The sequence below is a fragment of the Camellia sinensis genome, chromosome 2, assembly GCF_055761805.1.
Source record: "Camellia sinensis isolate YWXY chromosome 2, ASM5576180v1, whole genome shotgun sequence".
NCBI lineage: Eukaryota > Viridiplantae > Streptophyta > Magnoliopsida > Ericales > Theaceae > Camellia > Camellia sinensis.
The window spans coordinates 14,004,695-14,021,582 of record NC_138962.1 but is presented as its reverse complement, the minus strand read 5'-3'; the positions used below and the strand labels follow the sequence as shown (position 1 = coordinate 14,021,582).

At 35.1% G+C, this 16,888-nt stretch overlaps 1 protein-coding gene across 2 annotated transcripts; it reads left to right on the top strand.

The window, feature by feature from the left end:
- Positions 1–9,310: 9,310 nt before the first annotated feature.
- On the top strand, positions 9,311–16,888 carry LOC114288932 (calcium-dependent protein kinase 26). 2 transcript variants are annotated; one of them, XM_028232554.2, is made up of 9 exons: positions 9,311–9,990; positions 10,398–11,263; positions 11,609–11,752; positions 11,838–11,990; positions 12,494–12,609; positions 13,599–13,766; positions 15,138–15,362; positions 15,678–15,826; positions 16,339–16,888. In XM_028232554.2, exons 2-8 carry the CDS (start codon positions 10,495–10,497, stop codon positions 15,798–15,800), a joined length of 1,698 nt encoding a protein of 565 aa, XP_028088355.1. In that variant the 5' UTR covers positions 9,311–9,990; positions 10,398–10,494; the 3' UTR covers positions 15,801–15,826; positions 16,339–16,888. The 2 variants fall into 2 exon arrangements, with proteins under 2 accessions (XP_028088355.1, XP_028088356.1); XM_028232555.2 differs by having other exon boundaries at positions 9,392–9,990; positions 10,402–11,263.

Below are 16,888 nucleotides of genomic sequence, written 5' to 3'. Positions count from 1 at the left end.
ATTTGATGTCGATCGACCCTCGGCTGCCAACATCAAACATCAGGCATATATATATATATATATATTATTGTCTTTATATTATTATTATATTATATGCATATAGATGAGACATATATTATTATATTAGTATTATATTATATTTTGCTTATATAAGGACAAAGAGGACGAGGCTCAACAGAGGGCAAAAAAAATTGATTAAAGAGAGAGTTAGAAAGAGTTTGAGAGAAAAGAGAGAAAACATTAAACATTTCAATCTTGAGCCAAAATACTTCCAAGCTTACATAACTACTGAAATTCCTCATTTCCATACACCAAAAACACTCCAAAAATTCTGATATAGCCAAAGATCAATTGCCTTGATCATAAGGAAGAGTGTTTAGTGATTGAAAGTGAGAAAAATTAGGGAGTTAGCCACTTTCTACACCATAAACTCCATAATTTTGAATTGAGGATTTGAGAACACACTTCTTACACTTGAGGATGATCAAGAGGAAGCTTGTGAACTAAGGAGTTCATCATTTCCTTAGAAGGTGAATTTCACAAACCTTTCATTTTCTTGCATTTCTTACTTATTTTGCTCTTTTGTTTTGATTTATTATTATATTGTATATTGTTGCAATATAATTGAAAGTGGTGAATTGATGTCCTATATATGTTGTTTTTAGTATGAGAAAGAGACCTTCCATACTAAATGGTTTAATCTCTTCAAAGGTTCATTACCAGGGCATTACATCTCTCTCATACCAAGAGCAACTCTTTGTTTGACGTTTTTTTTCATTTAGAGGATTTAAACTCACCATTGGACTTAATGAATTAAAGAATGGATGGTAATTTAAAATTGAATAAATAAAATTGAGGCTAAAATGGTGCAAGATAATAATTTGGCTGTGTTCAATTAGACGTTAATTGAACACATGGAAACTTGAGGCAATTTATACTCATTAATGATGAAATAATTCAAGTTTTCAAGGTCACTACTTCCCTTGATCAATTCATGAAAGGGAAGATGTTAGAGTCATATTTTGTTGCATTTATTAAACTTGCACACTTTGATTCACAAGCCATCATGCAATGAAATTGCTTGAGTTAGTGGTTTGTAGCTTAAGTTTACTTCTCCTTTGATTCGTTCATGAAAATGAGGGGTGAGTTGTGCAGACAACCCTAGGAATGCCCTGTGCATGTTCTGTTTGTCCTTTGTTGCAACAAGATGAGCTGGGTAGCAGTGGCCGGCAAGCCACTTTCCATGGCTAGCAGTGGTCGGCAGACCACCTTTGATGGCTGGCATTTCTTACCAGTAGCCATCCGGCCACTAATGCAAAATTCAGCAGTGTGTTCCTTTGGAGGAGTAAAGTCATTCTGGAAGTAGGCAACAGTGTATGTGTTCTATTATATAACAGAGGCTCTCTAGAAACAAAACAATGGCTTTTCAGGTGGAAATCAGGCATGCGCATGAACATTCCTCGCTTCCCGAGGCGGAGTAATTAGTTGTTTAGCTTACTTACTTCTTTTAATTATACTTGTGTTGTTGTAATTATTTAATTAGCTAAAGTAGTTAATTAGTTGTGAGTTAATTTATTTCATTTGGTTTGTAATAGTTAATTAATTAGCTTAGCTTAAATAGTCAGCTAGTTAGTTTATTCATTCGGACTTTCCTTCGTGAGAGCATAATGTTGTAATAATGTGTATATCTTCCAACACCACATCTTTCTCCCTTTTATTTAACTGCTTATAATGGTTTGTATAGGGACATTGCATTTAAATTAGCATTCTTCATGTGTTGCATCCATTTGTATTGCATGCACCGAGGCTCGGTTCATCATTCCACCTGCATTGTTAGTTTAATACTTATTTGAATACGTGCTTAAACCACATGCTATCAATTGATTCATATGCCATGTTAAGTAACCGAGCCTATTTTAGATTGCATATCTCATGTGTTGCATTAGTCATATTGCATAGTTAGGAATCATATATTTTTTCTAACTCTCTTATGTCTTTTTGGCTTAGAGTACGAAGTGAGCCTTTACTTGCTTTAACATATTGCATGAGTGTGATTGTTGTCATATCTAGCATGCTTACCATGAGGCTAAGTGCTTAATTGACATACCTGCTTCTATACCTGTGGATGAAGGCTAATTGCTTGAATTGGAATAATTTGAGCCATGCACATTTAAGCCCACTTTTTAAGTGGCAAATTCAAACTCTTTTCAGAAAACAAACATGACTCAAGTATTCTAATTTTTCCAAGTTAGTCTATACTTGTATATGCGCATCACATAGTAACGCTAGATTAATAACCGGAACAAAAACATATAATGCAAAGAGTTTGATCGAGGGAGTAGGGGTGCTTAATTCATGACCTTCCCCTCTCGTACCTAAGTTCTCGAGCCGAGACAATCTTGATGATGACGGATACATGGCCTTTGGCACGAGTCATGGGTTTCCTAAATTTCTCCAAAATAAAACATTTAGGTGGTAACTCTGTATCTAGCAAAACAGTCCATTTTTGACAATTTGATTCAAAATTGATTTTCTAAAAGATTCGCCGAATTTGAACTCTTTGGTATCTATCTATTTCACATTGTACTTGTGGAATCAGATTCAGAACCGCAGGAGTCCGACACTGCAGGGCTTATTTCGACTTCTAAAAGAGGGCGCAAAAAAGTCGAGCTACATTATCGTAGAAAGATTTGTTTGCATTTCTATTTATTCTTATGAATTGAAGGCCCTATCAGCATCCGATCATGAAATTGACTTGATATATGTGTCATTTAGGAATTTTAGAATTTTATGATAGGTTTAACTAAAATTTGATTTGGAGCAATTAAATTAATGTCTAATTGAGTAGTTTAATCAAAATTTAGCTAAGCCACAAACTAAGCCTATATAAGACCCATATGAACTCATTAGCTCACTTTACACTCTCTTATCACCCTACCTTGAAGAGAAAACGTGGGAGAGAGAGAGGGATAGAAGAAAGATTGAGTTTAAAGCTAGGAAAATGGGGAATTGCTAGGAATTGTTGGAGACTTGAAAAGAAATTGAGAGTTGAAGTTTCCACACTTGTGCAATTAAGACACTAGGCAAGAATTTTGTCCTTAAAATTTGTAATCAAGACTTTAATACAAGAATTCTTGATAATTAGGCTAAGTTATTGTCACGACCCAAACCCGCCCCTATGGGTTTAGCACCGTAACCGGCCAGTAATCCTAGATTACCGACGGCCTGCTTAACAGTAATACAGTAATACACAGTACAGGGGCATGGCGGAAGCCAAAACAGTAAGTAAACAGTGTCCAATGAGCTGTGACAGTCTATATGCAAAAAGACTTTTCATACATATATACAATCAGTGCAAAATAGTTTGTACAACATTTACAATCATCTAGGTCAGGGACTTAATCCCTATTAAGACAGTACAGTACAGTGTTAACAGTCTATACAACATTACAAAAATAGATACAGAGACAGATGGGGGAAATTAAAACACCTCTAAGCCATAGCATGACAGGCTTGGAACCTTACAGTGAGGCACACAGGTTGGCTTGACAAAACTGAAATTTACCCCGACGCTTCTAGCAACGGTCCGGTGCCTATACACCTACATATATATATGAGCAGTGAGCTAAAGCCCAATGAATAACATAATGCGTAGAGAGGTTAAGAATGAATGTCCTTACAGTATTGAAAACAATCATTTCAATCAGTATGTCAGTTATTCAGTCATTACAGTCATATGTAGTACATCCAGTAGCAAAACAATACAGTAGGTCTTATCAGACTGAACAGTCAGTTGATGGCCATCTTATCAGTAAACAGTAGTGGTTCCAACATAGGAACCAACAAAGATCTCTGTAACAGTAGCAGTAACAGTAACAATAGTTGCTAAGGATGCCACAATACAGTTCATAATTAGTACAGTTCAATTGTTCAGAAGATAATCATATTTGAACATATCTTTACACAATTGTTACTCACAGAGTTCTGGGCTACAGTTAAGCTAGAGCGCGTCCTCAGATGCCAACCCTACACAGTTACAGAGTGAACACACACTAAGTTCACAGTTGGGAAAATAATAACTTAATCCCTATCTTGACTCGGTGTGGTTCTACATCTATATCCTCATTAAGATGCCTTAAACTAAGCCTAAGAATGCCTAGGATGAAATGAGGATGCAAAGATGCACTTGAAAAGCATTTTCAGAATTTTCAAAAAACAGGGATTTACGCTCGAGCGTAGGTTACGCCGCTCGAGCGGACATGCAGACAAAGGTTTCCGCTCGAGCGCAGACTTACCCGCTCGAGCGTACTGCAAAACAGTCAAAAGTGTTGGATAGGTGAAATTCATGCTCGAATGGGCGCTCGACTCCCGCTCGAGCGTAAATTACCCCGCTCGAGCGGACTTCAAAACAGTGTAAAGTGCTGGGAGCACGAATTTCACGCTCGAACGCTAGTCACCCCACTCGAGTGTGAGTTCAAAATCTAGAATTCCCAGATTTGAACCTCAAGCTCAAATCAAGTTTTAAAACATGAATTTTGATCCTCTTGGGCTAATTTGCTGGAAAACATTTGTAAACTCATAGAACAACATGTGTCAAAGGTCAATTGTAAAACCAAAGCCCTAAAGAAAGATCAATTCAACTCAATTTCAAACCAAATTTCAAGAACATAACTTCAATTGAACATGCAAGACTTTAAACAACTTTCAAGCTTCAATTAATTGCTCTAATGAGCCAATTGTTCCAAAAAACAAGATGAATTCATGAACCTTAGGTAGAACTTGGACATGCAAGTAACAATTTTCCATGAAATCGACTCAAATTTCGACAATGAAAGCATGCATGCAAGATCTATGCTACAATTCAACACATTAAGCCAATTCTAGACTCAATCCCCTAATTTTGACATGAATCATGCAAGAACAAGCTCAATTCATAAACAAGAGGGTGATTATACTACCTTAGGTCTCCAATGCAAGATAAGGAAGCTCAATTATGCAATCTCTCTTCACTTTCTTCAAATCTCCAAACTAAAATTGATGAATTCAAGTTGAAAACACTTTTTTCCTCTCACTCTCTCACTCTAGTCGGCTATGCTCTCAAAATGGCTGAGGAAGAGTTGTGTAATGCAAGACTAAGTCTTAGACAAAGTTTGGTGTAGTGGCCCACTCAAATGGCAAAGTTGTAATTAAAGCCAATATATGTAATTTATCAATATTGATCCAATGAAATCATACCAAATCAGTTTTCAAATAAACACACCATAAAATCATGTAAATTCTAATGATCAGAAAACATCAATCGATTCTGGATTCGGCCGCCGATAAGGCCTTCAATTCGCAATTTAAACATAAAACATGGACAGATAATTTAACGGTCAAACAGATAGAAATGCATTTAAACTAGTACATTCAATCAGTCAGTTCAGTATTTCAGTCGATTCAATTATTTAACACAATCAGTCTCAGTTTAACAGTAATCAGTGGTGAGGGTTATTACAGTTATGCAAGAGATAAGCTAATGAATTAGAAATGAGGGTCATTCCATGCATGCATCCATATATCATGGCATTTTGGGTTTGAATTTCACTCAAGTCATACTTGCATGTGTCCATCTTGGCCTTGTTTTGAGAATTCATCACATTTCTTACCACATAACCTTAATTGATCATGTTTTGGAAGCTTTAAAGTCAAGATAAAGCATGCATGTTATGTTTTCAAAGAATGGAGTGTTGTTTTGTACAATTGGTAGGCTTTTGGGCCTTGATTATGTGAAATGATTTTGAATTCACCATGTTTTATCCATTTACAAGTGTTTTCTCAAGTTTCCTTAAGTTTTTTGCCCAAAAGACCATGATTTGCAGTTTTGAAATTGAATTTGCACTTGGTAGAGCAATCTGGAAATTTCAGATTTTGCCTCTCCGCTTGAGCGATAGATCCTGTGCTCGAGCGACCACTCCGTGATTTGCACCCCCGCTCGAGTGACCTATAGTTGGCTTGAGCGTAAAATGCATGCTCTCAGAAGTTTACATATTTTGCAGACCGCTCGAGCGACAATAGTTGCGCTCGAGCGAAGACCTCAGTCACACGCTCGAGCAACCATCGAGCGGTCGTCGAGCAGAAATTTCGCATAACCAGTACTTTTGTAGAGTTTATAGACCGGTCGAGCGAGAGAAGTTGCGCTCGAGCGACCACTCACATGTTTGGATGTTCGCTCGAGCGAAGGAAGTTGCACTCGAGCGAGACCCCTGTTTTTAACAAATTTGTCTAAGTGTTCTGAATCACATTTTGGCATCCTCATTGCATCATAGACATTCCTAAGCCCTATTTAAGATAGAATACTGTGGAAAAAAAGTAGAACACACCAATATAAAAAGGAACTAAGTTACGATTCCGGATATGTGATTTTGTATGTATTCGTTCTGTATTTGTGTAGGTCATGTACCGCAAGTTATCTGATCTGCCTATTCTGTCTGTTTGCTTTGGAGCCATCTGTGAGTAATAACTCTATGGTCGTCGGTATCGACTATGCAAATTTGATATGTTATGATAGTTAAACGGATGTACTACAAATATCTGCTTATGATTTATGGATAAGTATGTGGGTCTGAATTTTGTTTCTGATATGAAATCTGATATGAGACATCATTCATTAAACTTTTTACTTTGTTATTATTCACTGGGTTTCGCTCATTATGTATGTATATGTAGGTGACCAGGCGCGTGACCAGGCTCAGTGAAGATTGCCTGGAGAGTTTTTGTCAGCCAACCTTTGTGCCTTCCGAGGAGGTCCCGTACGTCTTGTAGTCATGTTTTGTGAACGTATAAGACTTTGTTTTCTCTCCGAATTGTAAACAAGTTTCCTGTTAACTGTATATTGGGCTAAGTCCCTTTTGGCTATATCTGTAATCAATGTGACGTAAGACTAGTACATTATGGCGTCACGTCTATGTGTATAAGGTTTAAATTTTTTTTGTCTCATATATGTCTCCACAGTTCAATGGACTATGCATGTTTCTTTATTTGCTTCTGTAGCCCCTAATTATAAGTTATTTTGTTTAGAAGCCTTTGGTAATTCAAGGATTACTGGCCGATTACGACGCTAAATCTTTAGGGGCGAATTTGGGTCGTGACAAATCCTTACCTAAAGTTGATGTTAAGTGTATAACTAGCTACAGTTCTAAATTGTCTTCAATGCTCCAACAATTCCTGGTAATTCTCTCATTTCTCTAGCTTTTTGATTTCAACTTTCCTTCTCTCTCTCTCTCTCTCTCTCTCTCTCTTCCCTACGTTTTTTAGCTATAAGGAGTATGAAATGAAGGTATAAAATGAACTAAGGGAGTCAAAGTAGCCTTATATAGGCTCAATTAATTATTCTAATTTAATCGTTCCGAATTGAATTTTAATTAAGCTTATCATAAAATTCTAAAAATTCCACATAACACATATACCAAGTCAATTGCATGATCGGATGTCGATAAGACAGATATAGCCTTATATAAACTTAATTTGGGTTAATCACATAGACACTAATTATTCTAATTTAATCGTTCCGAATTGAATTTTAATTAAACCTATCATAAAATTCTAAAAAATCCACATAACACATATACCAAGTCAATCTCATGATCGGATGCCGATAAGACAGATATTCCTATAATAAACAGATAGAAACACAAATAATGTATCACACATGCAATTAATTCATAATTTTATCTTAATTACTCATTAGGCATGATTAATCATGATTTATTGGTTAATCATAGGTGGGGATTGTTACAAGTATGATATCAGCAAATTCAGTTAAATAGCCTAACAGAGGGTAATACCATTTTATATAATACTCACTTTCATATGAGTGAGTTGGTTCCTCTTCTGTCCGCAATCGAATTAGAGGATACTGTTGGCCTATAATGGATCTTGTTTCAAGTTTATCTTAAAGATTGAAATTGTTTAATGTGTAAAATTTATCGAACACATTATTCTTATAAAAAATTATGTTGATTGGATATCGATAATCACTTAATCAAATCATATTTACGTCAATGGCAAATATAATTTTCAAAATAAATTGTTGACACAAATATAATTTAATAAATGTAATTTTTTTAAGAATAATATACTTAATAGGCCTTATACATTGAATAATTTGAATCATCGAAAAAAATCTTGATATGGGCTAGATCAATAGCTCCCCCCAATCTATAAGTGATTGCGGAGAAGTCATTGTCCATATTAGTGGTGTGCAAAATTTTAAATAATTTAGCTGAAATCTCTAACATTGCATAAGCAAAATTTTAAATAATTTAGCTAAAATCCTTGACATTGCATAAAATGAAATTATTCGCACTTTAATGACAATCATATGACTTGTTTCAAACTTCAACTTTTATTTTCATACTCAAGGTTGTGTAACTGGTAGCATATATATTTTTCATATTTAAGTCCTCAAACTAATCGGCAAGTTTTTTCTTCTTCTTTTTACTATACATAAATGAATGACATGTTCTAAATTGCAATAATTTTTTTAGACCAAAAAAAAAAAAACCTAAAATGAAGTTAAGCTGTTTTAAAGTTTCATGGATTTAAATACCTTTAAAACATTATTTTAAAATTTATTCACACTAACATAGATTATTACAGGTAAGTTGTTGATTAATTTATAAATTAACTAATTAAATCTCAATCTATTGTTACATTAGTCTGAGACCTCGTTTGGGAAGTATAGCAAAAAAATCATTACACAAGTCAAAAAATTAACAAATTATACAAAAAAAAGTCAAAGATTTTGTTTTTTTTATTATATATTTTTTATATGTTTTTTTGTTTTGTATCGATAAAAGTCAAAAAATCACCTCAAACATATTAATTTTTTTTTAATTTCATATTTTAATAAAAAAAATTAAAAAATTAACAAAATAACATATTTTCAAGAAAGGCATAAATAAATTTAAGAGCAATATTTGAAAAGAATATTTTGAAGACTTATTACAAGCATGCACAGGATGAAAGTTGATACGAAGTGAGGTGGTAGGAGGAGGAGGATAAAACGTCAAAGGGTGTGCTTAAATTTGGGAGAGTAAAACATGCTGCCCGCCCATCTAAAATTAGCTGGGTGGGCAACATATTTGACCAAGCAAAACCAAAGGCAAAAAAGGCCATCCATTCCTGGCTGGCTATTCATGTTCTACTTACTTACTTACTGCGCACGTGGAATAGGGAAATGAATAATGACTCTTCCCCCATTTTCCAATCAATGGCTGAGCAACACTCCAATAGCACAAATTAAACATTTTATTACAATTTACACTCCGAAATATACTCTCTCCCTCTAAACTCAAAATAAACAAAACAAAAAAATAAAAATAAAAATAAAAAATCCAAAATTTGGATCGAGGTCAAAAATAAAATAACATATGCAGAGGAACCAAAGTTTTATACCTCTCTCTCGTTCCTGGAAACCGAGTAGATTAGATTGTCATTATTAATTTAGATCTTGATCTGTAAGTAAAACAACAACACATACAGACTACAAAGCTGTGCTGTTATGTTATGATGACGTGAAAAATACATAAAACCGCGTTAGGATGATATATTTATTGATATAAAAAGAAAGAGTGAGAAAGAGACAGAGCAGAGCAGAGCTGGTCAGCACTCAAAATCCTCCGATGTTTCTTGGCAAAACGCCTAATCTAATCTAATCTAATCTAATAGGAAAAGAAAAAATAAATATTACTCCTATATATATATATATATATAATACACACAGAGAGAGAGAGAGAGAGAGAGAGAGAGAGGCCTTGTGAATTCACGGATTTATTAATAAATGTAGCGGTGGAGCACTTGGAGTTGGAATTAAGAGGTGCTGGAGATAGACATCGATTATCATAAAAATCATCATCATCATCATCATCTTCTCCATCGTCATCGTTCTACGTGATCTTCGCATCAAAACCCTTTCGTTTTTTCCACTCACCTTCTTCATTTCACCTGGTATTGTATTCTCTTTCTCTTCTTCACTTTTATCATCTATACATTTCTATTTTTTTTGCTTTTCCACGTTTTTTTTTTTAATTTTAAAATTTTCTTGTGTTATTGTATCTGGTCTTTAATCAGTCGTAAATTATTTGTAATTTCGTAGTATGTTGTTGTTTGAGAATGAATCGTTCGCATTTTGTTGTTTAAATTGATGTTAACCAGTCCGGTCTGATATCATAATTTTTCATTGTTACTTGATACTCATTTGTTTGCTTTCCAAAGCATTGAATTGAGACAAGGAAAGAAAAGAAAGAAAGAAAATAAAAAAATAAAAAAATAAAAAAAAACCTGCTATATTATTTGTTTCTGAGTTTGTGATCGGAGAGATTCAGGCCTTAAATTTTTTAAATTTTGTTTTGAAGCTAGGTTCAGCGTAATTGATGAGGAAACAGTGGAATTGGATGAGAGAGGGTCTCTGAACAATATAGGGAAAGGGGAGGGGGGAATTGTGATTGTTTCATGGGCAACACATGCCGTGGATCTTTTGGAGTAAGAACTTTTCAGGGCTACAATCAGCCCGAAGACCAGTCCATCTCCAAGCGGAACACTTCTTCTAGCCACTCTAATCTTTCCGATGACTCACCCAACAGCTTGAACACTCAACAGCTTATCGCTCAAGAATTCTCCAAGGATTACCCCAAGAAATACAATAACAGTAAACCCTCTTTTATTATTTCTACAAAAGACGGCATCATGAAGCGTAACACTGATAACCAGGCTTATTATGTATTGGGTCATAAGACTGCCAATATCCGTGATCTTTACACATTGGGTCGTAAATTAGGGCAAGGGCAATTTGGTACTACTTATTTAGCCACTGAGATTTCCACCGGCATTGAATACGCATGTAAATCTATCTCCAAGAGAAAGTTGATTTCGAAAGAAGATGTGGAGGATGTCAGGAGGGAGATTCAGATAATGCACCATTTGGCTGGTCACAAGAATATTGTGACCATTAAGGGCGCTTATGAGGATACCTTGTATGTTCATATCGTGATGGAGCTTTGTTCCGGGGGGGAATTGTTTGACCGTATCATTCAGAGGGGACATTACAGTGAGAGAAAGGCTGCTGAATTGACAAAGATTATTGTAGGGGTTGTTGAGGCATGCCATTCACTTGGGGTTATTCATAGAGATCTAAAGCCTGAGAATTTCTTGCTGGTTAACAAGGATGATGATTTCACTCTCAAAGCCATCGACTTCGGACTTTCAGTTTTCTTCAAGCCAGGTAAATTTGGGGGCATTAGGATTCCCCTTCTGAAGCATTCAAATGAACCAAATCAAAAAATTTTGTCATGCATATTCAATTTTAAAATCCTTTTGTTGGACAAAAGTTTTATTCTCTAGGTATACATACCTTCCATTTTAATGGCATACTTTCGATTTGTTGAATGATTAAAAGCAGAGCATGTGCTTTTTAATTGAAATCTGCTATCCCTAGATGGTAAAGAAAAGATTAAATCCAATTTTGTTGGTGTTCTTGCATGTAGTTTTCAGATGTCATAGAATGTACAATAAAACAGTGAGTTTAGTGTTTTTTTAAAACCACATGCTGTTCTTGATGCTACTTCAGGTCAGGTCTTCACTGATGTGGTTGGAAGCCCCTATTATGTTGCTCCTGAAGTGCTTTTGAAGCATTACGGCCCAGAAGCAGATGTCTGGACAGCAGGTGTCATACTATATATACTGCTAAGTGGTGTACCACCCTTTTGGGCAGGTATGTTTGCTTTGTTACATGAAACCAGCATAAATTTTGATTTTTGCCTGCAATGTGCTAAATGTTTATTCTATTTGGAGTTCAGAAACACAACAGGGGATATTTGATGCTGTTTTGAAGGGACACATTGACTTTGAATCAGATCCATGGCCCCTTATATCTGACAGTGTTAAGGATCTAATACGGAAGATGTTATGCTCTCGACCTTCAGAACGGTTGACTGCTCATGAAGTATTGTGTATGTTTAACTTACTTCGTAATTTATCTTCAGCTATTATTGTGACCCTCTAATTTGGATGGATATATCTAAGTTGGATACCCTTGTGATGATTAGTTGCCATGAAATTCAGTTCAAAATACTGACCAATGACCATATATCTGTAACCAAGTTATTGATTAATAGCATAATTGTCCGAAGGCATGTGTATATATTTGTGGAGGGTTTTTCCAAAATAGATTTATAATCACCTTTGAATTTATACTTAGATGATGACACAATGTGGTGAGATTATGGTGCACTCTTAGGCACAAGCTATTGATTGTTGTGATTTGCACCTATTGATTGGTGTGATTATGGTGCACTCTTGTACTTTCTGAAGGAACTTGTTAGGTCAAGGAAATTGACCATAGAAAATATCTATGGTTGACGAGATCATTCTTGTATTTGGCAATGCTCTTTATTTTGACTGAAGTAAAACATTGATCGGATTGAGATATATTTATTTCATCACAATTATATAGGTCATCCTTGGATTTGTGAAAATGGAGTTGCTCCTGATAGATCTCTGGATCCAGCTGTACTTTCTCGCCTCAAACAGTTCTCTGCAATGAATAAGTTAAAGAAGATGGCTTTACGGGTATGTATATGACAAGATTATTTAGTATGAATTTTGTGATATGTGGGGTACTTCTTCTACCATTTGAGGGATGGAGTGCCTAGATCAGCCCATTTGACTCCTTGTAATGTGTCTCTGACATTAATTTAGATACTCAACAGTATCGACAGAGTTCACTACTGTTATGTCTCTAAACTGTGATTGGGGAACCTATTTCATTTTTTTACTTTATTCATCTTTTCCTTGGTTGGCTTGTAGCTTACACATTAGCATTCATACGTATCATATTGTTTTCTAAAGTAAATTAATAAATACCCAGATATGTCTATATCTTGGATAGCTGATGTGCTCACTCCAAATGCTTATAAAGCATGAACAGCATGTCTGTTTGCAAGGATAATCGTAAGTCTTGTATAACAAGTGATCCAAACTTGGTAGTTGGTGCATGTTGAAGCATACTAAACCACCTATTATTTTTTGCCTTCTCTATGGACCCCTATGAGGCTGCACTCCCCATGCTTCTGAGTGATTGTGATGATAGGTACACTTGCTGATACTGCAAAACATGGCCACCCTGGATAATTTGTTATCTGTTTGGAATATTTGAAATGGCTATTATCTGCAGCAGCATTTTGGTCTGATGAAATGGGGGGATGTAGCAAAACTCCTCTCGTTTTGTGTGATGTCTTTCTTAATTCTGAATAATTGGAGATCAAACAATTTTTATAGAACGTTGTAAATTAACTCATGCACATGTTTACGTGTATAATTTTTCGATTTCTTCTGCTTGGGGTTTTCAGTTGTTCCTTATATCTTTCTAATTTTTTAAATCATGAACCCATATATAGGGAATTTTTAAAGGCTTGATTCACTTAACGCGTAGTTTGGCTTTCAACTTAACAAAACAATTTATACTTAGATGTCAACTTGTAGCAATTTCCTTTATTGAGACATTAACTTGGACCTCTATATGACACAAAATTTGAACTTTGTCTGTTTTGTGCCATCAGGTAATAGCTGAAAGCCTGTCAGAGGAAGAGATTGCTGGTTTAAGAGAGATGTTTCAGGTAATGGATACTGATAACAGCGGTGCTATCACATTTGATGAGCTCAAAGCTGGTTTGAGAAAATATGGCTCTACCTTAAAGGACACGGAGATACGCGACCTTATGGATGCGGTAAGACAGTTTTGCCTAGTATACTCAGTCTCTTTTGTTCTAAGTTTTGAATGGTATGCACCCGTTATTTCCTACTTTGTTTTATTTTTAATGTGTTATCCTCTGCTTCTTTCTTTTCTTCTATTTCATAATTTTTTTTGTTGATTAAGGTTAAGTTTTGTGATTCACTGGAATAACGTACATAACCTTGGACTAACCCTCTCCATTTAGGAAGATTGGGAGCTGTATCATTTTATTGTTTTCTTCAATAAAATTTTACTTTATGATAGTAATTTGTCTCATGATGTTAGCTACGGGGAGGGGATTAATAAATATTGTGTTAGTGGATTACATACTTTAATATTGTGGTAGGAATGATTGGTTGTTTATTGTTTAATAATATTTTAATGTGATTGTAAAATCTTCAGTGATGTAGGCAATAATTATGTATGGAATATGGTGATATTTTCCAATTATGATAGATTTCTAAACCATTAAGAGCCTGTTTGGGTCGAACCTAAGCAAGATGCCATGCAACATGTTGATTATGATGTATAATACAATACAGACATCCTCCTTTTTAATGGTCTTAGGCTTGCCTTACGGAGTTGTCTGCTAAGAAGCATGAACAAGGATACGTGACAAGACATTGACATGTAAAATTTCAAAAAATGCATGACGCCATATGCGGGAGATACGTCAAAATATATATATATATATATATATATTATGTGTCATATATTTGAATATTATACATTTATACTATGTCAGATATTTATTCTGATTAAATTTATCAACCTTGGGTTTGCTATTCCGGTGAAAACAAAAAGAGGAGACCGGGCCTTGTTTAGTTTGTTTTTCAGAAAAACTTTTGAGAAAAATTCTCTACAAATAAAATTTTTAAGAGTAATCAAACTAAACAAATTTTTTCAAAAAAAATCTCAAAATTTTGTTTGGTTACCTACTTTCCGAAATCACTCTCTCTCATACACATCAAATCAATCACTTTTTTTAAAACTCTCTCTCCAAAACAGTTTTCCAAAACTATTTCTGAAAAAAGCCAAACCAAACAAGTTTTCGTACTTTTTATCTCAAAAATTACTCTACAAACACAAACCAAACACACCCATGTGTTCCTAGTGTGTCCAACTGAAAGAATAAAAAAATTAGACACTTTCTCCAGTGTGTTTGACATGTGTATGGAGCCTGTCCGACATGTGTCGACACCGGTACATGACCTCTAGAGAGTCGTCCATGCTTCATAGGTTGTCTGTAAATTGCCTTGGGGATTTTGGTTATGAGGGTGACTATGACCTATAAGGTTATTGTTCTTGTTTTGTGTATGTGCATGTTACACCATTTGCATTTCTGAGCAGTCATAGTTGTTTCCAGGCTGATGTGGATAACAATGGGACCATTGATTATGGGGAATTTATTGCTGCAACAGTTCACCTCAACAAGCTAGAACGAGAGGAACATCTCATGGCAGCATTTCGATACTTTGACAAAGATGCAAGCGGTTATATTACAGTTGATGAGCTCCAGCAGGCTTGTGCGGAACATAACATGACTGATGTTTTCCTTGAAGATATAATTCGAGAAGTTGATCAAGATAATGTAAGTCCACGTACTTGAGGGGATCAAACCATTCTTATCTTATAAAGATATTGGCAACTGCTGAGATACTGTTTACTGATTAAAATGGTGTACATTTTAAGTTAGATAAATTATTCTCTTCATATGTGGTCAAATTAAACTTGATGATCCTTGGACACACTTAAATATCTTTTGACAGCACATTGTATGTTTCAAACATGTTGAACTGTGGATCCCTTGCAAACAACTTTGATATCATGTATTGCAAAAAATTGCATCATTGTACAGCATTAAACATATTTATAGTGATAGATTCTGATTTACGTGTTCTTTCAGGATGGAAGGATTGATTATCAAGAATTCACTGCTATGATGCAAAAAGGTAATACAGGAATCGGAAGACGAACCATGCGAAACAGTCTAAATTTGAGCATGACAGATGGACCAGGAACCCATTAGCTTCCTAGTAGATGCATAATGTACAGGTACTTTTCAACTGAATTTGTACATTTTTGGGTATGAGGACAGGGTTTGAAGGGGCTGAAGGTTTAAGTGTTAGAAGACATCTACTTGGCTCAGAAAAAATGTAAAATTCATTGTAATGCTTTATTTCTGAACACAAGTTAGAAAAAAAAATTGGAAAATTTTGTCCTGCATGACTGTAGTGTCATAAAGATCTAAAGATCTAAAGATGTTCATTTGTTGAGTATGAATTTTGAAACTAAAAAGATAAAATGGCAGCATTTTGCTTATATTTTCAGCCACTAATAAATTTTAGGGAATTTGCATCAGCTAATTGTGTTATTGATCTTCTCTCCACACACACACAAAAGGTAAGATTGCCTACCTACTACCTCTACCAAATGTTGTTGTAATTAGCAGCCTTGTGCAGACTGGGTACGGCTTTATTTTGGGAAGAACATGTTCACATTTGTCCTATGACTTGGTTGTCAATTTCGTGATAAGATTGCATTCTCATGTTCTGATACATTTCCAGGTTGTACAGCAAGGCAAGTATGAGATTTGGCAGTAAAGTTGCTGGAGATCATTTTTGGGTTCTCCTCTACTTTGATAGATTTGGAAGTTGGGGTGTTACTGCTCAAGCATCTGAAGAGTCTTGCTTGAAGTTGCTGTATAACTGGAGAATTTGTTGTGAGCATTGTGAAGTTCAGCTTGAAGTGATACAACTGTTCGGGCTGCCAAGTTATTTTGTGGTGTTCTTTGCCTTTGCCCTAGGCATAGATGACTTGGGATCTGAATGGTTCCACTATATTAAATGTTTTTTATTTTTGTTTTTGTTTTTGTTCCATTGTTTGGATTAGTCAATCAAGAGACCTTTGAAGATCAAACATCTCATGAATGGGACGTCGTGTGACGGACTGCATGTGGAAGTTTATTTATTAAAGGCTATACTGGAACATGAAACTAACCAAAAAAAAGAAAAGAAAAGAAGATAAAAGTAGCCATTACTACTTTGCAATGGTCATTGTGGTTTTGTAATTCCTTGTATTGCTATGATGTTTTACATGATTAAGTTTTTTTAAAGA

What these genes read in the sequence shown, in the direction of transcription:
- LOC114288932 (XM_028232554.2), top strand. Translation starts at nt 10,495, where the DNA reads ATGGGCAACACATGCCGTGGATCTTTTGGAGTAAGAACTTTTCAGGGC. An exon ending in TTCAGTTTTCTTCAAGCCAG is followed by an intron (nt 11,264 to 11,608) that starts GTAAATTTGGGG and finishes ATGCTACTTCAG; the next exon opens with GTCAGGTCTTCACTGATGTG. An exon ending in TGTACCACCCTTTTGGGCAG is followed by an intron (nt 11,753 to 11,837) that starts GTATGTTTGCTT and finishes TTTGGAGTTCAG; the next exon opens with AAACACAACAGGGGATATTT.